General features: G+C 37.0%; 1 protein-coding gene across 1 annotated transcript in view; it reads left to right on the forward strand.

Annotated features, from left to right (window-relative positions):
* Positions 1-146: 146 nt before the first annotated feature.
* OTOGL (otogelin-like) overlaps positions 147-21,619 on the forward strand; it is a gene marked incomplete at both ends in the record, with an annotated part of 49,301 nt that continues 27,828 nt past the window's right edge. Inside the window, 14 exons of the mRNA XM_009878196.1 lie at positions 147-272; positions 981-1,089; positions 1,340-1,386; positions 3,319-3,464; positions 5,015-5,138; positions 6,745-6,922; positions 7,829-7,953; positions 9,767-9,976; positions 10,735-10,900; positions 11,991-12,065; positions 13,107-13,159; positions 13,869-14,031; positions 16,062-16,169; positions 17,420-17,558. Coding sequence (XP_009876498.1) covers positions 147-272; positions 981-1,089; positions 1,340-1,386; positions 3,319-3,464; positions 5,015-5,138; positions 6,745-6,922; positions 7,829-7,953; positions 9,767-9,976; positions 10,735-10,900; positions 11,991-12,065; positions 13,107-13,159; positions 13,869-14,031; positions 16,062-16,169; positions 17,420-17,558 — 1,769 coding nt within the window. The remainder of the gene's footprint in view (positions 273-980; positions 1,090-1,339; positions 1,387-3,318; positions 3,465-5,014; positions 5,139-6,744; positions 6,923-7,828; positions 7,954-9,766; positions 9,977-10,734; positions 10,901-11,990; positions 12,066-13,106; positions 13,160-13,868; positions 14,032-16,061; positions 16,170-17,419; positions 17,559-21,619) is intronic.

Consider the following 21,619-nt stretch of genomic DNA (forward strand, 5'->3'; position numbering starts at 1 on the left):
AATAATAAAATAAAAAATAATATAAAATAAAATAAAAATAAAATAAAAATACCTATACTGCACAATTGTTCATTTGAGAGAGGGGGGCTCTCCAGTATGGGAAGAGAAATGGCACTACCGTTCAATGTATAATGTATTTTTTCTAGCCGAAAAGTGTGAAGAGAGCTTTGTACACCGTGACTGTATTAGTTGTTGTCCACCAACCTGCACATTTGAAAAAGATTGTCTTGGCAGCAATCTACACTGCTTAGATGGATGTTACTGTCCAGATGGTAAGTACTGTCAATCTTGTGTGAAAAGATATGTGTAAAGTTAATATGCAACATTGTAGTAAAGCTATCTAAATAGGCTGTTCTTGAAGTTAAAGCCTAAAAATACAACAAATTTTGCTCTAGCTGTTGTTATTCTCACTGTGATTCTTCCTTTTATTGTGTTCTAAATATTTCTCTACAATTCAAAATTGGCTCAGAATGAAATATCAGTTACAGTCTGGAGCCATCACTAATGCCTGCTGCAGTAAGATTTTGCATAGATTAATCAATTTTATTTGAATTATTCCAAAATCTGTTGAGGTTTTATTTAAACAGAATATGTCTTGTACTCTGTACAAAAAATAAACTTCCTGAGACCTGTGTTCAATAAAAATTAAATATTGGACTGTGAAAAGTCCTGTTCTAGAAGGACTAAAGATCATGTGATTTCAAAATATTTTTTTTTTAATTTGAACAGTTTTATACACTTAAGGTAGATGTTTTTCATAAATCAACTATTCAGAGTGACGACTGCTTTGAGAGAGCTTCACTGTTCATGCCTTTCAGTCCTCCGCACTCCCTGTGACTGTTTTTGCTGGTCCCTAGTTAGACTGGTGAGATCAGTCTTAACAGATTTGAATGTTTGAATCAGATGGGGGAAGAGCAGTGACGTGGAGATCATTAATTTGGTTTTTTATCTATCTCATTTATTAACTTCCCTTCCAATAGGTCTCATTATGGAAAATGGAACTTGTATCTCTGTGTCGAATTGTCCTTGTATTTATCATGGTACTGCCTTCCCTGTAGGCTCAAAAATTGAACAGGAATGTAGCAACTGGTATGTGAAAGCCTCATGTCTGTTTTTTCTCTCTCTGTGACTGCTAACCATAGTTGATTTAACCTCATAGTCACATATTTTAAAGAGTAGTTAGTATGTGTGATTTACAGTCTGAGCCCTGTCTATGACCAAAATATTCAGGCTATTCTATGGCAACTGTTAATTCAAGACATGTTAATTAACTGAAAGCTGCTCATTTTGCTAAAGATAAGAATACTGAAGTTCTGTGTTTCATGATTTTTCTTTTTAGTATTTGTATTGGTGGCATTTGGAACTGCACTGATCATGATTGCCCAGGTATCTGTATCTCATTTTTTCCTCTCCTCAGTGAACACAAGGGATAAATTTTTGCAGAAGGCAACAGAACCAAACATGATCCAAGGGCTTGGGATGCTAATTTAAGAAGAAAGATTAAGTAGATGGGTGCTGAGAGTAGTAGTGTGCCAGCTGGAGTGAAGCGTTAACTGCCTGACCATATACATCTTCCCTTTTCCTATTTGCTTCCCTAACTCAGTGTGTTACATCCACCTGTTGTTTTCTATCTCTTGTTCCTGCTCTGTGTTCCTTTGGGCAGGTGGCTTATTTTATTACTACTGCTTGCACAGTACCTAGGCCAGGTAAAAGGATCTCCTCACTTCTAGGTGCAACTGTAATGCAAATAATAAGAAAAACGTAATTCTGTTGCTCAGTGTGCTCTATTTTCTCCTTTGTAACAGCAGTTGATATTTGGATAATGATACTTATCTTTAAAGATCAGATGTCTCTGTAATGAGTTACTAGAAGAAAATGCAGTAGTCGAGTAGTGAAACTCCCTTGACAGCACTGTATCTTAGACAAGATTATACTAAGAAACTCGTGAAACTGATTTACAAATTACCAAGCCCCCTCTGAATGAGATAATAAACAAGGTTTGACAGTACTAAGCAAGCTTAACAGGCTGGATGTGTAGTGTAAAATGGTCAATGTTGAGAGCCACTCCATATGTCTTGTGTGTGTTGAGTGTGCATGTGAGGGATTAATTATGACTATTCTAGTCTGGTCCTAGGGAATAAATGCCTGTTCATAGCAGGTTAAATGTACTTCCACAGAGGGAACTCCTGCAGCAGTTGCAGCTAAAATGAACCTAGTTCATGTGCTCTGACACTACCTCATGGTGTGAGTTAAAGTGCAGTAACTGCAGAGACGCTGGAGATTTGCTTCAACAGTGCGTTCCTGATCTGATCATCCTGGCCTGTATCAGGAACAGTGTGGCCAGCAGAACTAGGGAAGTGATTGTCCCCCTGTACTCAGCACTGGTGAGGCCATACCTCGAATCCTGTGTTCAACTTTGGGCCTCTCACGACAAGAAAGACATTGAGGTGCTGGAGGGTGTCCAGAGAAGGGCAACAAACCTGGTGAAGGGTCTCGAGAACAAGTTTTATGAGGAGCAGCTGAGGGACTTGGGATTGTTTAACATCGAGAAAAGGAGGCTCAGGGGAGACCTTGTCATGCTCTACAGCTGTCTGAAAGGAGATCGTAGTGAGGTGGGCGTCGGTTACTTCTCCCAAGCAACAAGTAATAAACCAAGAGGAAATGGCCTCAAGTTACACCCAGCAAGGTTTAGGTTAGATGTTGAGGAAACATTTTGACACTGAAATGGTTATCAAAGACTGGAACAGGCTGCCCAGGGAAGAGGTTGAATTGCCAAGCTTGGATGTGTTTAAAAGCTGGCTAGATGTGGTGCTCAGGGACATGGTTTAGAAGTGGGCCTGGTAGAGTTAGATAATGGTTGGACTTGATGATCTTCAAGGTCTTTTCCAACCTGCAGCCTCTTCATTCCTGAGGTAACAAGCAGTGCCACAGTACTCAAAAGGAATAAGAAAGAAGGTTATCTTCTTTTACACTGAGTCATACCAAAAGATAATGTGGAAGATTTGAAGAAACTTGAGAGTTGCAGTAGTAACTTTTCTGTATTTTGGAGATTTCAAGACTCCGAAACATCTCATCTAGTTAGAACCAAAAGATGCTGTGCATTGCTGTGTTGCAGTATGAGATGGTATCTGATGGAAACAGGTGTATATAACATATTTTATTTCAAAGTGCCATAATAGCTAGATATCTTAAAGGTAGTCTGGATCATGTGCTTAGAAATGAGGAGAAAGTTTCTTATTTATGTCTCTTATATAATCTACAGAATAATGATATCTTTTTGTGCAAGTGAACATTCTCATTTATTCTTTTTCTTTAAAGCTGAGTGCTCCATCACAGGTAGCTCTCATTTCACGACATTTGATGGACGTCATTTTACCTTTCTTGGGATTTGCCAGTACATTTTGGTAAAAGGCACTGGGCAAAACAAATTCACCATCACTTTACAGAAAGCCCCTTGTGGACAGGTAAGGCACATTTTTGTTGAACATTCACAAGAAACGTGTCCATATTTCAGGCAACCTTGTATATGTTCTACTGTAAACTACTGTGGTATGTTTAACACAAATTAAAACCATTTTACAGCTTTTTTTAACTGGTTGTATTGCTACACGTTGTATTGCCTTTTCTAAATTCAATTGCATCTTTAGAGGCATAAAGTCTAAAGAGTTATGCATTTATGCACATTAAGAAAGTACATACATATTTGCTTACGGTACAAATAGATGGCTTAGGCTTTAGAAAAGCTCTTGTTGACAGTGCTGAACAGGTATAATACACCACAAGAGATTTCTTGTTGTAGCTTTTGTTTTTTATTTGATATGTTATAGGGTATTTAACTTATTGAGACAACGTTGAAACAATACCTTTTAGAAAACTATTGAAGAGACTAGCCACCACACGTATTTGTTTGGAAGTATTTTGACAGATATCCAACAGGCTTTATGAATAGAGGTACTTGTAAAAAGTACCTGTCTGTGAGTCTGGCTTTGATGATGTTGTGAGTCACCTGGGCTCTCAGGAGAAGGAGCTCTGAGACTGACTCGCAGCTGCCTGTATGCTGAGCACGGAGAGGCCTGAACTCATCAGCAGGCAGTGAGGCCCTGAAGCTGCCCTGCTGTGGGACTGTCTCTCATGTCCATTCAAAAGCTAGACTATGAGCTGGTGTCTTCGATTTTTTTTTGTAAAAACCTCCTTCTGCAGAGGTATCGAGAATCCTGTTTCTGCATTTCAGATGGTCTCAAATATGAAACGGTTTGTTAGGTAGCCAATGAGAGACAAGAATACATCTGGAAATGACCCTTAGCACAACTCTAGGCACCTTAGAAAGTTTCTGAGTGAAAACATAGGGGACCCAGGGAGCATAAGATGCTTAGTTTAAACTTGCTATGTGCTGTCTTTTGCCCTGTACTTAGGCCGATAAATTGTGCGTGGATAGTATTCTAAAGTGATGAGTGTGAATTACTCTCTAAGTCACTACTTTTTGATAGTCAGATATTTATAAATTATTGTAGTATAATTATAGAGAAATTATATCCATTTGCTCTGCAGTCAGAGATCATGACTATGTTTCAAAGTGAGAAGCACCTTCAGGTGTGCAATAGTTCTTTCCTTCTGTGTTGCTGCATTTGGGCTTTGTTTGCACCAGCCTGATACAGACAGAGTCAGACTCTTGCTCAAACACTGGTTAACCCAGCAATGAGAAATACCTAGGCTGGCCATGCAGCTATGACTTTTTGAACCCTGTATCAGTGCTTGTGGATATCTGTCCACTTACTACTGTACTGCCTTAATAGCTAAAATACATTCTCCTTGCTCTTATATACATATGCAGTGTTTTATTATGTTCTACATAAAACTCGGGGTGCTCTGTTTAACACTCTGAGTGATTTACCTGATCACAGTTCTGGTATTTCCACTCTGTATAAGTGCTTTTCCCTCTGTCTGTTTGATTCGTGCTTTTCACGCTAATATTAATGTCTGTCTGTTTCTGATGGTGACACTTGTTTCTACTCAGAACTTTGACCACGCCTGCATTGAGTCTATAACACTAGTTCTTGAAGATGATGTGAGCAAACAAGTAACTCTCACGAGATATGGTCAAGTCCAAACCGGCCCTAACCAAGTTTTTAACTTTAATGGTAAGAAGTGCATAGAAGAATGTAGCCAGGGTTCACATTCTTTCTTTTATATGCTCCAAAGCTTTTTATTAATATCTCTCTAGGAAAAAGTAATTTCTTCAAGCACAACTTATGAAATGTACAATCACTTCTTATAGTGATAGCAACAGTTCCAGAAATGCAATTTTTCAGCTTGTGAAATAGAGTCCTTCATTGTGCCTTCTTTTCTTTGCATTTCTTATCTTGCAGAATACCTAGAAATTTCACTGATTTTGTTTGTGTTTAGGGGGAAGGAGGTAAGAAAATGAAGAGAGGTTAAGAGGAGTTGGAAATCATGTTGATGTTAAGGTCCAGCTTGATTAAAGCTTTTTGTAATAAATGGCATGGAATAGAATCCATGTGCTCTATGGGATCTACATTGCTTTCAGTGCTGACTTATGCTGCAATTTCAGGCAGTTTACTTCACCTTTTTGGAAAAAAATAGCAAGATAAATCAGCCTTGTAAGGATGTTATAAAATCAGCACTGACAGTGGAAAGGATATTGCTACATTTTGTGTCTTACAGTGAGTTTTTACAGGGTTTTTAGTCTCCTTCTGAAAAAGTGGAAATTCCCTTTTCTTTTCTCAACCTCTGGCCTAACAGAGTTTAGTAAGTTCTGTGCTGCTTGTTGCAGCTGCGTCTTCTCTGGAGTTTGTCCAGTCACAGTTCTGCTTTTGGCATTCACAACTTCTTGTGACAATGAGCTTCATAGCTCAGTTATACCTCCAGTTTTGCTGACAGTTCTGCTTCATAATTTCATTAATGATTTCATTTTATGTCTTTGAATCAGCCCCTACTCATTTTCTTGTCTCTTTCCACAGTCTGCAACAAATATAATCTATGACAAATAGTTTGGTGTCACATTCTTGATAATTGGGTATATCTAGTAAATGTTGTTAACTAAAAACATCTTTAAGCTCATGTAAGTGTTTTATCTGCCTCTTCTTCCCTCAGTTTATGCACCTATGTTTGTGTGTGTGTGTGTACATGCACAGAGGCACCTTATGAAGGTAGATCTGCTATAAGCCTGCAGCTGCAAGTAGCCTAACAATGTGTACCAAATTAATGCTGTAACTGTGAAATTCCCATTTCCTCACATAATAGATTTGCTGGGAAGGAAAGCTGGGAATTTCGTAGGGCCTTAGTTCACATACAGTTTAAGGATGGAGCACTTCTGATTTTGTATCAATAGTAGAAAGAGAGAACCTTCTATCTAAAGATTGCAATACACTTTATAGACATCTTTTAATTAATCTTATAACGTCCCTGGAGAGTAAGAAACAAACGGTTTCTTGTATTTTCTTCTCAAAGCCAGAGACAGGTTGTTGCATTGCTTTCTTATAAAAAAAGATTAAATGTGAGAATGGTTTCTGAGTAACTCATAGGTGCAGAAAGGTGAGAGATTTTTACTGCAACAGTAGTTCCGGTTCCCGATTTGTGAAGTTATTTGGATATAGGTGCGTTTGTGCATAGATTCTCATTTTATTTCTGAGTTTTCAAACTCTGTTTTGTTTAAGGAGTAAACCAATATAGCCTGGAAGTTGGATTTCAGTGACTTATTTTTTCTTTTTCTTTTGCTTTGTGCAGGGGATATTGAAATTCAGAATGTATCTTCTTTCTTTGTTCAACTGAAAACTAGTTTTGGTTTAAAGATACTGTTTGCTAAAGATGGAGAGAGAATCTATGTCCAAGTTAATGTAAGCTGGAAGAGAAGAACCTTAGGACTATGTGGAACGTACAATGGGAATTTAAGAGATGATTTTCTGTAAGTTACATATTGTATGTATAGGTTACATTTAACAGCAAGTGAAAATTTTTACTGAATGCAATTGTCTGATTATTTCATTTCACTAAAGTACTCATACTTCATAAAACTAATATAAAATCTCTTAATTAAAATAGTCATTTTTTAAAACATGAAACTCATAAATTTAGCTAAGATACTTAGCTAAGTAATTTTAGAAAATTACGATATAATTTATAGAAACTGTTGGATCATGATACTGCTTGAATGCACGTTTATTCCTCTCTGCTCTCCCTTGTCATCAGGGCAAATATATGAACACTAACAAAAAGAATGGATGGAAATACTAGTTTCATTCTCATGTGATTCACACTTACTACTGTTCTTTTTCTTTTTCCCCAAACGAAGTTTTAATGGAAAAAAAAGTAATTCTGAACTACAGGAATAGTTTAATTAGAAGGGCACATTTTCCTTATTCTTTTGCTGCCTTTCCTGCAAAGTTGCTCTGTCTATAATATCACTAAACTTTTCTGGCAGTAACAAATGCTTTTGAAATACCTTGAAGTACTTGGTGAAAACCAGCATCAAAATGCAAACAGCCTTCCTCTAGTACACTGAAATTAGCTAACAGGTCAAATTTTTGACATTTCACTGAATGCATGTGCTCAAATAAAGGCCAAATTCTCATCTGTTTAATATCTCCTCCAACTGACTTCAGAGTACTTGAATTAAGTGTCAGGGCGGACTTTGAGTGTAAGAATTTTACTCCATGAGTAAAATATAGAGGAAAAAGCTTTTTTTTTTTTTTTTCTTCCACACGTTCAATGTGCCTATGCATCTAAGGTTTTTTGATGTACTTGCTTCCTCACCCATGTAGTCCATATAAGGTCAGCAGGACACTTGCACTGTTCATGTTTTTGTTTTCAGCTCACCAGCAGGGATGATAGAAGGGACCCCGCAACTTCATGCCAGTGCATGGAAGGTTTCCTCGGCTTGCTCTGTGCCTATCAATGTTCCTGTGGTTGATCCTTGCAATGCTAATCAACAAAATGGTATGTTTTCACATGAGAGTCTGGAATTAGTGGCATTTTATTATTGTGGGACGTTTTTTGTATTCTCTCTGACTGAGTTGCACATATGTGTATTTCAGCTTTGGTTTTAGATATGCACTCTTTCTTTCCTTATTTTTTTTTTTTTTTGGCAAAGGCCAGTCTTTCCATACATTTAGCATGGAAAATGAAGTATGTCCTTTGTAAATACAAGCTAGTTGGTCATTTAATGCTGGGTGGACGTCCATGGGTCCTAAATTCTGTTGTCTAATATACACACAGAGTAATAGGCAGAACACCATCTGTAGTCCCGTGGATTATGCCAGTCAAGAGGAATGATATGATACGGTTTTGTAGATCGATGAAGAAAGTACAGGAGACAACGTCTTGCTGAGGCAATGTTCAGACCAAAGTCCTGTTTCTGTCTTCTCCATGCTTGTTGCATCAAAATTTTCCTTATCCTCCATCTATGTTGTCTGAGACAAACTGATGCGAACAATCTGGGATTTGTGGATTTGTTCAAATTCTTGAGTAAAGATTTAGTTTTGGCCAGTTGACATGTCGATGTTTTGCGTTAAACTTTCACTGGCTCCTCCTTTCCATGTTGCTATTCTTTTCAATTAGTGAAGACAATGGGCAGACACTAGTTGCCAATTCTGACGGAATTTAGTCTAATGTTTTTAATGTTTCAGTCATAATGTCTCACTAAGGATGTGGGATTTGACCATATTTAGAGCCTGCAGGAGCAAGCCTAAAACAACCATAAACCTCTGAGAATCTGGGGCATTCTAGGACTTTTTATGTCTTCAGCACTGTCTTCTAAAGCAGTACGTGTCAGCCGAGTTAGCTCTCTCTCAAGAGAATTCATGCCTCGTCTTCAGTTCTGTGCTTCCTCAATGAAGGTGAAGTTTGACATAAATGTAAGCTGCCTAGAGCAGGAGTGTGGACTACATGATCATCTGAGGTACCTTCCACCTGAATTTTCATGTGATCCTGTAACTATCACTGGAAAAAGCAAGCCCTGTGTAAGTGGTCCTACCCCATGCTGCCATCTGTGCTGAGCCAGCACAAGCAAGCATACTTCCAGGTCTGTAATGACCCTAATCTGATGAAACTGAAAAAGAAATGATTGTTTGTTTACTTATTTTTTCAGGTTATTTTTCAACCAAGGCAAGTTCACTCCTTGAATCTAGTTTACTGAGAGACTCCAGAGATCTTGTGTATGTAGGCAGGAATGAACAGGGAAGACGAAGGGAAGGGACACCCTTTTACCAGCAGGATTGGCTTAAATATGATCCACATTATGGTGTTCCTGAGATCCTCCAACACTTGTAGGTGTAGTACGCTTCAGTGGTAGGAGGAGGATCTGTTGGCTCTGGAAAGTATGTGGCCGGTTTGGGACTTGCTCGCCCTTGAGCTCCAGTTTGTAACGGTGTCCACAGGTCAAGAAGTATATGGGCATTACTGATTTTACAGCTAAATGAAACATCCAGTAGGAAAAATCATATTGCAAGCTTTGGAAGCCTACTCTAACCGTTTTGAAAAACATTATTTTGCCATTTAAGTTTTGTGCACGACAAGAGGAAGACATAACTTTTTGTAGAGTTATTTTTATCTTAAGTGGAGTTTCTTGTTGAGGGAGTTGCTTACAATACCGGTTTTAAACTACAGAACTTTGCAGAAAGACTTTGTATACAAAGTTTTTTGTTTTTTGTTTGCACAACTGTCTATGTTTCCTTTTAGTATTCTGTGCTATTCACTTGACTAACTGTTACATTAAAATGGATCTGGCTAAAACAATGCCACCTTCTCTTAGCTGGGTATGCATCTCACTGTGATATCATCAATCAAGAAGTTTTTGCTCCCTGCCATGCCTACATCAGTCCAGGATTATACTACCAGCTCTGCCGCTTCGATGCATGCAAATGTGGAAGCAGCTGTTTGTGCAATGCCTTGGCACACTACGCTTACATCTGTGGCAAGCACGGAGCCATCATTGACTTCAGATCTCACATTTCCTACTGTTGTGAGTAATGTTTGCAGAACAGATTACCTTTTAGAAATGTGTAAAATTCTACGAATATCATTCACTCCACAAAATGCAGGGATGGATATTTTTTTTGCTGAAACTAGAATTGTGCCACGGGCTAATGACCTTCTCAGGGGAGAATGCTAATAGCCCTTGTGTTAGGCATCTGAGTCGGGGACCCTGGCTCCCCCACAGGGGATGTTCGACCTTTTCTGTTCACCACAGAGGGAATTTAAATTTCTAACTTTGAACCCATAAGTGATATGGAAGGCCCTGTTAGGGCTCAAGAAGTCAGGGACTGGCAGGAGAAGGGCTGTTCCCTGGGGTGGCAGGGGCTCCCCAGGGCAGGCAGAGCAGGGCAGGCAGTGGTTTACCAGGGAGGATATAGCAGTGATTTAAAACAAGGCATTTCTACATCCATAATATCTCAATCTCAACTGGACTGTTATTTCTCTCTTGGAAGCCCGAGTTACGAGATAGACACACCCACTCCACCCCTACTTAAGATATATAAGGATCAGACAACTGCTGTTTGTGAAGTAGACAATTCTAACATAAACCCACCTGAATCTAAACTTTTCTAACTTAAGAAATCAGTAAAATACGGTTTTCTCATGCATTTTAACACACTCCAGTGCAGCAAGAGACCATTTTGCTTTGCTGTTTTGCACTCCTATGATTTACTGCTTTGTTTCCTATTTTTCACATTTTAAGAGTATGTCATTCTCCCTTCTCTCTCCTTCTCTCTCCTCCAGCTGTGACGTGTCACAGTGGTATGCTTTACCAGCAGTGCTCTTCTTTTTGTAAACACTCCTGTGCTTCACTTTCTATGGCAAATAGCTGTGGTGATGACTGTGCAGAAGGATGTAATTGTCCTGATGGGAAATATTTTGAAGAGTCGGTCAGCTTTTGTGTATCAATGTAAGTCACAAGAAAACAGAACATACGCACAGGCACATTTTCCTATTTTTAGCAAGATTTAAAACAGTTCTTTTGCTGTTTCCCTCAAGATGTAGACTGCCTAAACAGTATAGCAAGTAATATATGAAGATTTCGTATTCTATATACTAATTCGTATTCTATATGCGAATCAATAGTGGGGCCTCATCCTCTACTCTGTGTACAACAATCTATTGCACTTCAGAGAAGATATGTCACACTGCTTTAGGGAAGGGTTATGAGACTTTTTTAATTCCTAGGAAAGCATTTTCATGTGAAAACTTTGGTTTTTAACACTTAACTAAAAATGGAAGAGTAGCAATCCACAAAGTCAGGGATAGTATGCAGAGTGACTAGAAGTGTCTTTTTTTCTATCTCACAATGCAAATACCTTAAGTTAAAGGAAACAGTTTTTATACATTGAGTACCAAAGTTTTATGTCTTATGGCTGTGGGGAGTTACTGAGTTCACGTACTGAATTAAAAGCTGTAGCAAGCATCTATATAGATGTCAAGATTACACAGTTATTCTGGTCATTGCAACATAAATGTTGAAAAGATCAGTGAAGTTCATATTGTAGGGATAAAGATTGTTTCAGACTATAAAAAATGTGAGGTAACTTGATATTCCTATATTTCTACAGGGTTTCTGGGGAACTCAGTTTCTACTTTTATCCCGTCTGGCTCTTATCACAGATAGAGTTAATGGATTTTGCTATGATAATTCCTCTGTCCCATGATTTTGGGAGTATTTTGAATGGGAACTAGATGTTGCCATACTATTCCCCTAACTGGGGAAAGAAAAGCTAATTTCTGTAAGACAAATGCACGTAAACATCAAATAAATCATGCAGAGACTGAGGAAAATCCTAATTTCATGGAAGACAGTACGACTTTTGCCATTGACTTCAAAATAGATTGTGACCCATTAGTTTTTGCCTTTAGAAGTATACTGTAAATATAAAGATTGGGCTAATGAATTATAAGGCCTGATTATCGTAATAGCTTGGATTGCTCTTAAATCCCATTTCATCTTGCTTCTGTATCTACATACATAAATATTCTTTTAACAGATCTGCCTGTCATTGTCATTACAAGGGCAAAGCCCTCCAGCCTGGAGAAATCCTCCCTACGCCAACAGGCTCATGGTAGGTTTGAGTGCCTAGAGTTTTGTCTTTCATATATCACAATCTGGATGCTGCACAGGAGCCCTGAGATTTTTCTCATGCAGAAAGAAGATCTATTCTATCAAGATTATATTTTTGTTACACACTTAGTAAAAGAGAACCTAATGTAAATTGGATTATTTACTTGCTTATTTTAACTAAAGAGTATCTCAAACCACACACATGGAGGTTGAACTTCTGTTCTTAGACCTGGGGGCATTATGACAGCAATATGAGGTTGTTTTTGGAAGAATAAATGATGAGATTCTATTTTGGGAAGTCAAAAAAGGGTTTGCAGAGAGCTTTCTTTGTGTCATTTTGTATTATTAATTCATTATGGAATCTTGGCCTCACTGAAACAAGTGGGGAAACCTTCCAGGTTTCCTGGTCAAACGTGTTCATTTTAAAAGAAATGTTCTCAACCTGCTGATTTAAAAACATGTCTGTGACTTGAGTGCCAAGATATATTCTTGCTGAGGTCCTGTATATTATAGTTATAACTGAAGCTTGCTAAATGTGTTGTTAAAGAGGTGAGAGTAAGGGCTTCATTTTAGTGCCATTGCTATGTTTCTGCAATGCTTTGTTTTTGTCACTTTTTATTTTTCAGGAAAAAATGAGGACAAGATTTACCATTGAATGCATTTTTCTGAAATTCTGTATTTTATCGTAAAAAGAACTAAGCTGTGTATTCTAATTTTCATACCGTATTCTTCCATGTTTGCTAAGGCAGATAACAGTTTGTGTTACACTGCCCGCATCCTGAACCACCTGGCCCTACGTTCCCACAGCAGCTGACAAACCCAGCTTCTTTCCTATTTCAGTGATATTTAGATAATTATATAGTACATAAACACCTTTGTGAGTTTGGGCCCTCATTGGTCAGAATTCCTGCTTTTGGATTTTAATCCTCCTCCTCCTAATATCTGCCATTTAAATTGAGTTAAGCTGTATTATCCTTTTTAAAATGGTGGCTGCAAAACACTTTTGCCCTTGAATGAAGGTGGGTTTTCTTTTCTTTTGCAGTCAGTGTCTGAATGGAACAGTGAAATGTATTGAAGCCGCTACAGAAAACACAGGTAATTCACATCCTTGTCTCATATTACAGTCGAAGAGAGAAAATTTTTGACATTGAATAGTGATTTGATTTTCTCCTGACACATATTTTTGTTATGAGACACTGAATGTCATGACATATTTAAAATAGGCCGTTAGAAGCACAAACCCTCTTACTTCTTTATCCTTTCTCTGTAGCACAAATCCTACCACTAAATGACTTGGAAGTTAAAAAATAAATAATTCCATGTGACATGTAGGTCAATGTGCTCTCATGGGAATACCTAAAATTAGGCTTAATGTCAATGTTTAGGAAACTTTAAGATCTTGATTTTTAGAAAGTATGTTTTTAATGAATTTCTAATGGATGTAGAAGGGATTTCAGTACACTTAAGATTATGAAACTTCTAAAGATTCTTTCTACTTAGGCCATAGTTACTCCATCTTTAAGGATGGACTATATATCAGATCCAGGGTGTGTAGGCCCAGGAGCTTAATATTAAGGTGTTGGGGTTTTTTGTTTATTTCTCTTTTTTTTTTGCATTAAACATATATTTTTTTTTATCTCTAATACAAATGAAGCTATAGACTTTTATTCAGATTGTATTCTCATGTGTACTGTAATACAGGCTGACTGCGCATTAAAATCAATAGACTATGAACAAAAAACCCACAACACTGTCAGTGTAAGAGAGCATTTGATCTCATTTAATCTGCATTTTGCATTTGAAGTTCACGTATGCCCTGAAGGAAAAATCTACTATGACTGCAGATCTCCTGTGCCTGGATTACCAGCAGCGGGTGCGAATTGTGGGATCTCTTGTGCACACCTTGCCATGAACTTCTCTTGTGTCCCTTCACCACCCTGTGCAAGCGGCTGCATTTGCCCCCCTGGGTAAGCTTTGGCAGAACAACCCAGAGCACAAGCCATATATATATTTTTCACAGTTTAACTCTGATTTTTTTTTCTTTTCTTTTTAAACTCGAGTGGTATCACACCTCTAATTTTGAAGCTAGTGTTCCATAAATTTTTACAGATATACAGTCACAGTTGAAAATCTTTTGTCTCTGAGTCTTTTCTCCTTTCCTGATGGTGTGAGGCTCCATATATATATAATGCTTCCTCAGTTGGAGTCCCACAGTTTCTGCATCCTGAGACCATGATTCACTATTCTGTGAGATGTCCAGGTTGCTACCAGTTTGACTGACTGATATTTGGGACTCTCTGGACAGAAGATGACTCTCATCACTTGCACAGTATAGTTTATCTGAGTGTAGAAGCAAACGTGATGAAAAATCATAATGTAAACAATCTGTGTTTCTGCTTACTGCCCAAGTAATTTTCTCACTCAAACAGTTTTATACCACTTCAAATTGGATGTTACTTGATTATTTTCTGAATGATAAAATATAAAAAGGGTACAGACAAGCCCAAACACAAGTGTCTGTCAAATAGTGGAGTAAAACACACGCATTATTTTGTTAAGTAAGAGAAAAACCACTTATTTCCCTATTAGATAGAAAAGTAAATGTGTAAGATTTAGAGCAGTTACTACTATCATTGGAGTTAAATTGTTATTCTGGAGCCAGTATGCCTTTCAGGCTCAGGTTTTCAAAAAGCGAGTATAGCTTTCATCTAGAAAGGGGCCAGCCAGGCTATCTTACAAATTCAGTTTAGAGGTTCTCTTTTTTATACAGGAAAATGTTAAACATATACCTTCTGATACTAAATCTACATGGACAAGTCATGAAAGCCTTGCTATAAGAAGTTTTACTGTTATGTCACTTTTTTATTCTTTTGAGATGTTGTTCTTTTTGTTTCTCTTTTTCCACTTTATTTCTACAACTATCCATTGTTTGAGCCAGTGACCTAACCTTTTGGAATCCATGGAAAGCAGCTTGTGCATGGTATTGAAACCCTTTCCTTTGGAACCTTTGACCAGCTGGAGAATAGTATGCAAAAAAAATTAATAAAAAAAGAGATCATCTAAAAGTAAAAATGTTTTACATTTTCTGTTGTTAAAGTTTTTGCACAACACCTTATGACTCTTTTAATTAGTAGTTAAAGAGGTGACAAAGAAGAAGAAACACTAAAAATCTCTGGTATGCTATAAAAACTGAATAGAATAGCTCAAAATTTCATGAGGAAATGTGATGAGAATGACAGTAAATTCATCACTCAAAGATATGCTGAAAGTCACCGTAACACTGAGCTGGAGATACAAGAAGAGAAGTTGAATTCCAGAAGTATGGAAGAGTAGTGTGGAAAGGGACCTCACGGTGCTAAGTTATTCTCCTGCCCTTAGGTGGCATCAGCAATACCTGTTATTGGTGGATACTTAACTTCCATCAACAGAGACTCTAAAAGACCTTCCCAAGCCATCCGTTCTCATGCTTTCCTAACTTTAATAATGTTTCTGAACACTTGACTCTTTTATTTAAAAAAAATTAATCTTTAATGAACCTGCAATTATGAAAGAAAACTACAATCTGTGTATTCCTTTTACCTTCAGCCTTAAGCGAAACAAGCTCAAGACCATACTCTGAAAACACATCTCTGTGCTCTCAACCACATGTTGCAATGACAACTGCAGGAATTGCTCCCCGAAAGAGCAGCACTGGGAGTGTCAGTAATTTTTTTTTTTTGAGAAGAAAATGTTGCTAAGCAGATGGAAGTTATGAAATAGCGAAAAGCTGTTAACCACATCTCTAGGTTACTTATTTATGACTAAATAGATTTGCTGCTTTTTACATTGAATGCCGCTGCTTTGTCTTGACCTGCTTAGTTATTTCCACTTCCCTGGGGCAGGCAGGTAACCTCCACCACTGCTTTTCGTAAACTGCCTTTCTTTTGACCATGCACTACATGTTATGTTGACCTACTTGTGAATTTATGATTTCATTAGTAATTCTTTTATTTTGAAGGATGGCTGAGCATAGAGGGAAATGTTATATTCCTGACAGTTGTCCATGCACCTGGAAAGACAGGGAATTTCTGTCAGGAGAAGTGATAGCTACACCGTGTTACACCTGGTGAGTGACACGCATTCTTTTGTATTTCCAAATCATCTGGGTCTAGCTGCAAAATGATCTGATACAGAAAATGGGTTGAGGAGATTGAAAATAAAAATCTGTATGCTGGCTTATAGACAGTTACAGGATATATCTTTTATAAGGCTCGCTAATAAACTTGGAGTAGTAGGCAGAGTTTAGGGTGAGTGCTTCTTCAGGTCTGAAAAGGATGCAGAGTTAGAAAGCAGTCAAAACCAAATGCTTGATTCCACATATATTAGTCAATCTCTGGAAGAAAAGACATTTGGCATTCTGGAGAACAGAATGTAATGCAAGACAATGAAGGAGAAAGAAATATAAATTAAATGTATGACAGTGGTAAATAGTCTATTCCTTTGGGAATTGGACTGTTGCAGTGTGAGTTACCAGTCAGCACAAATGACTGTAGAGGAAGAAAGTAGGCAATTAAAAAAAAGCACAAAGGAAATTAAAAAAATCATTTGAACTGGAAAATGAGCCAGTGCCCAGCATCTTTTTTAAGGAGATCTACCTGACTTGTATTGACTCAAAACAGATTTTCATCCACTGTAATTTGCTAGCCAAAATATCTATCTTGAGTTAATTATATATTTAATAATTAAAAAAAAAATTGGCATACCAGCTTTTAATCAGTTAAAAACTTTGTTGGCAAATCAACTGAGTCTATACATTTACAGAAGCAAAACTAGAGGCTGCCAGTACTACCTTCGTACAAATTCATGTGTAGCTGACAGGAAAAGTAGTCCTGAAAAAATATCAGCATTTTTTTTTCTTGAACTCATTCTGTACTTGTCTAATACCCTGAAACCTTACGAGTAGCATCTGGAAGCCTTTTGCATTGAATATGTGCAGATTTTTATAAAAATTTTTTGAGAAAATTGTAATATTGATGTTTTATGAATGAGCATGTTGTGGCATGGTGTCATATCTATACTGTAGGTGGTAATGGAAATATTTGTATAAGCCATAAAAATGTAAAGATTTTGCATTCATTTCTCATGCATTTTTATTGTACATAAGTGCTGATAGCAAAATGCTCAACACTTTTCTGCCATGGCATCACCAGTAACTTCAGAAGCAATCCACTGAACAGCTCTATTTTGAAAGGCCTGAGACTTTTCTTCCTTTCATGAATTTCTGTATGACCTGAAATACAGAGCCCAAGAAAGCTTTTTCTTGAAAATAAAAGGACCATCTTATGAGAAGATACTGATTGTCAGTTTTCCTTACAGTGTTTGTCGGAGAGGAATATTCAACTGCACTAGTTACCCCTGTCCTGCTGTATGCACTATTTATGGAGATCGACATTATTATACCTTTGATGGACTGGAGTATGATTATGTCAGTGACTGCCAAGCTTACCTGTTAAAGGTAGGAGGATTGTCCATACGTTTTCATGTGTCCAAGTGAAAGTTTCTGTGAGAGGGCAAGTATCTGGAATGTTGGTAGATGATCTATAGAAACAAACGTTAAGGAAACAGGTACAGAACACATATGTCTGAAAGGAAGAATCTGTAAATGACATTTTGTTCTCAGCTGATTGAAAATGGCACGTGGGTGTGTCCTTATGTATCTATGTTGTGTGGAGAAAAAAGAGAGAATAACATTTTCTGTTTTACTTTAACCATGTTTTCATCCCAATGAGCAAAGACTAACCCTATAGAAACCGTTCTAGAATGAGATGTAATCTAAAAATTTATTTAATAATTATTTATAAACTCTGCTTGGCAGAGGGTTAATGACAACCTCTGAGACTACTTGGAATCCTTCTTGAATGTGGTCTGTGTCAGATCTGGAGTCTATGTGTATAATAATATCAAACACAATGATTTCATAATTCAACAATGAAATCCTTCGTTGACATTGTCTGGCAGCTCGATGCTAATGTTCCTCATAGCACACATTTACAGTACATTGCTAGCCTTTTTTGTTTAAAAATGCCATTACTGACATTTAGAAATATATTCTATTGCTAACAAAACCATTGTTTATTATCGTTGTTGCTATTATTAAGTCTAAGAGTCTCTCTTCTGAGTTATAGTAATGTGTTTAGAAGAATATTAATTTTCTATCAACTCTGACCGCCTAACCTTAAAAAAAAAAGCATGGTTTCTCAATAAGATCTACTGCAAATAGTTTATTTCATGTAGATTATTCTATAGAGTATTCACAGCTGTGAATTAGAATAGATTGATTTCAGATTATTTTCTTTGTTAAAAAAAAGACAAAATAGAGAGGTTTGGTAAAGATAATAAGAATACCTTCTAGCAAACTCCTGGCATGTATCATATTGTCTCATAAAAGAGCTCTTACTCTTAGGAGTACATGAATCTTTGCACAAACTTTTCTCCTTTAAGATACAAAAAATAAGTGTTACTTTACCTGTAAAGTCATCTACTTGCCTGTATGATAAAGTAGAAATGTGGGTTGCTATTTGTTAATTCTTATGCCACCCAGCCAGAGAGATGTGTAAGATGAATCTCTGCTGCTTTTTCAGGCTGTAGTATGATACTGGAATGTTTTGCTGTTAGAATCAAATGTCATCTGCCACTCTATTGCACAAGAAAGTGTCTGTCTGGTAACAAACCATGGGGAGCATTTTGAGTCCAAGGATAAAGTTTTCAGCCACATAATTACAACACATGACACACTGCCAACAGGCCTTTCTTCAGGTGATCATGATGACAAAAATGACAAAAAATGCTGCATACATAGATGTGCTTTTCAGACTTTTCAGACTTTTTTCAGCTTTTCACACTTTTTTCCCCCCCCAAATTTAGCTGATGTGATAATACATGACCTAATTTGCTCATCATTTTTCTTGCCTCTTTAGTATGTGGAAAACTTTCATGATCTGTATTGAAGGACTGTTTATTACAAACTAGGCACTGCATAATTATGTCTAGATCAGATGATGTATCTGTGGACTCATTTTTGACTGTGAACTGTTTGGAGAAGTTTTAGGAAAAAAAGAGAGAAACGAAGGCTAGGGTCATATGGCAGATACCCAAGGGAAAGGAAATTAAAACACAGAACTGATGAACTAAGTGATGTACAATCCTGAGATGAGAGGAATGGAAGATGGTAAGAATTTTAAAAGGAGTCCATGGATGAATTTAGCAGGAACAGACCAGTACATGTGATTTACATATGAAGGAAATTAATAGAAATTATAATAAAGAGAAATGACAATTGGGGAAGAGTTGAACTCTAGTTTTTGTAAAAGAAGTTCATACATGATGAATCTTCTAAGTTATTCCATGAAGACAATAAACAAACAGATGAGGATGATTGGGTTAATATGTATGTATTTTAGATTAAAAACCTTTTGGAGACAAATTTCAACATATATTTTTTAGAGATTAGTCTCTCATAGGATGATAGTGAAGATTCTTTGAATTAAGCTAGAAGTTAAAATATGGGAATAAATGGCTGGGGTTTTTCTGAATGGAGAAATCCTGGTGACATGCCATAGGGATCCATGCTGAGACCTGCAGTCAGCATAATTGGAAACAATTTTGAAAAGTGGTGTTAGTATCGAGGTGGACTATGACAATGGTAAAGAATCAGTCAGGACAGCTGAAAGAAAAATGGACCACCAAACATTCACAGTATCTTATGGCAGAAAACACTGCATGATAAAAGAGAGGATGAAATTCAGCTATGAAATATATGAATCAGTGAACAGAAAAAATATCTGTAACTATGTGACTATGAAGAGAGGCACTAAATTAGCTACTACTATGCAGGAATGGAATTTTGTGTGAGAAAAATGTAATTGGCATCCTCCTCATGGCAGCCGGAGGTTAATAATCCAATGTGTCATCTGCTCTCCGATTTCACATATTCTTTTATTTGCATGTACACAGTTACACCAGTTGTACCACATACATGTACGCAGTTGTACCACACACTGTTATGGTTAAACTACATCTTGTGCACAAACATAATAGCACAATGAGGCTGCTCTTTCTTGAAATACTCTTTGCTGTTTCTAGAGAAGAATTTTTCCATGACTGCCTCTTCATAATCATCCTCCCCTACATTATGGCCATTTTTAAATAATAGCATCAGAGTAATGATGAATGTCCCCTGAGCTACTCTCTTCAGAAGGTTTGAAAGTCAGCTCTGTCTCTTATAGCTGTTATTCAGATAAAAAAGCCAAATGAAAAGTGGGAAAGTGTATGTAGTGGCACAGCTGTCCAGCATAGTATTGCTACCTAAACCATGCTACCTGTTCTAAAAACAGATATATATATATTTTTTAAACTTGAATCAGAATCATAGAATGCTTTGGGCCTGGAGGGACCTTTGAAGATGACCTAGTCCAACCCCTCTGTATGTGCAGTGTGTTTCGTGTTCCCCACCTGTAAGATACAATGGAATCTCATAGATTTGATAGTTGCTAGTACATAATCTATTGACCTAATGGAAGTTCATAGTGCTGTTAAGAGACTGATTTTTATGAACAACATGTAAAAAGCTCACCAAGCACCTTAAATTGAAACAGCTGAAGTGGTTGTAATACTGTAAAAGCAACACTGTAGCAACATTGTCCTTTCTATTTTACTAACCTTTTTCCCGTGAGATGCAGTCTGCTTTCTTATATACTTTATATACTCTGCTATATACTCTATTTATATACTCTGCTATCTTATATACTTTAAACAAATACACTGTAGCTGTGAAATAAGGGAAATGATAACTACAAGAAAGTTTTTGGCATACTAATTCTTCCCCGATGTAGAACTGAGTCCAAGAATTATAATCTCATCCCATATCCCTGGTGGCATGATAATGCACGGTTCCGATTCACGTTACCAGCTCTCACTGTTTGATTTGGCTGTTAGCTTCCCAAAATGTTTGAACAACTCTTTAATTTGTCACTGTGTTATGCTATGCCAAAGAAGCCATCCTTACCTTTTACTACGTTTTTAATAAGCAGCTCTTGTAGTCTTATGAGAGAAAAATCAAGTATTAACTTTCAGCCGATTATGAAACCTCAGACTTTGTTTTCAACATCAGTATCATCTGTTAGGCCTTTTTGTTTAAGGTGACAGTAGATGTATGAAAAAAGCCCTTTATAACTAGATCAATAGATATATCTATCGGTCAGAAATTGATCACAAAAATTAATGGAACAATTAAGAAAATTAAAGCAGTAATAATGTCCCATGAAATGATAACTTCTTTTTTTTTCAATGAATTGGAATTTACATTACACACTGAGAGGTAAAGTCCCTGTATGGGCAAATGACATCCACAGAAAAGATATCAATATTTGCTTCTAGCATTTTAAACCCTCAGTAATGTCAAAGGAAAAAAATAAAAATCTTAGCAGACCAACTCATGTATCAGTGTAGATCATGTAAACAATTTTAGCTAATCTGAATATTGGTGAATTTAAGACAACCATTTTTTTAATTAAAAAG

The sequence above is a fragment of the Apaloderma vittatum genome, unplaced genomic scaffold (assembly GCF_000703405.1).
Source record: "Apaloderma vittatum isolate BGI_N311 unplaced genomic scaffold, ASM70340v1 scaffold27071, whole genome shotgun sequence".
NCBI classification, from domain to species: Eukaryota; Metazoa; Chordata; class Aves; order Trogoniformes; family Trogonidae; genus Apaloderma; species Apaloderma vittatum.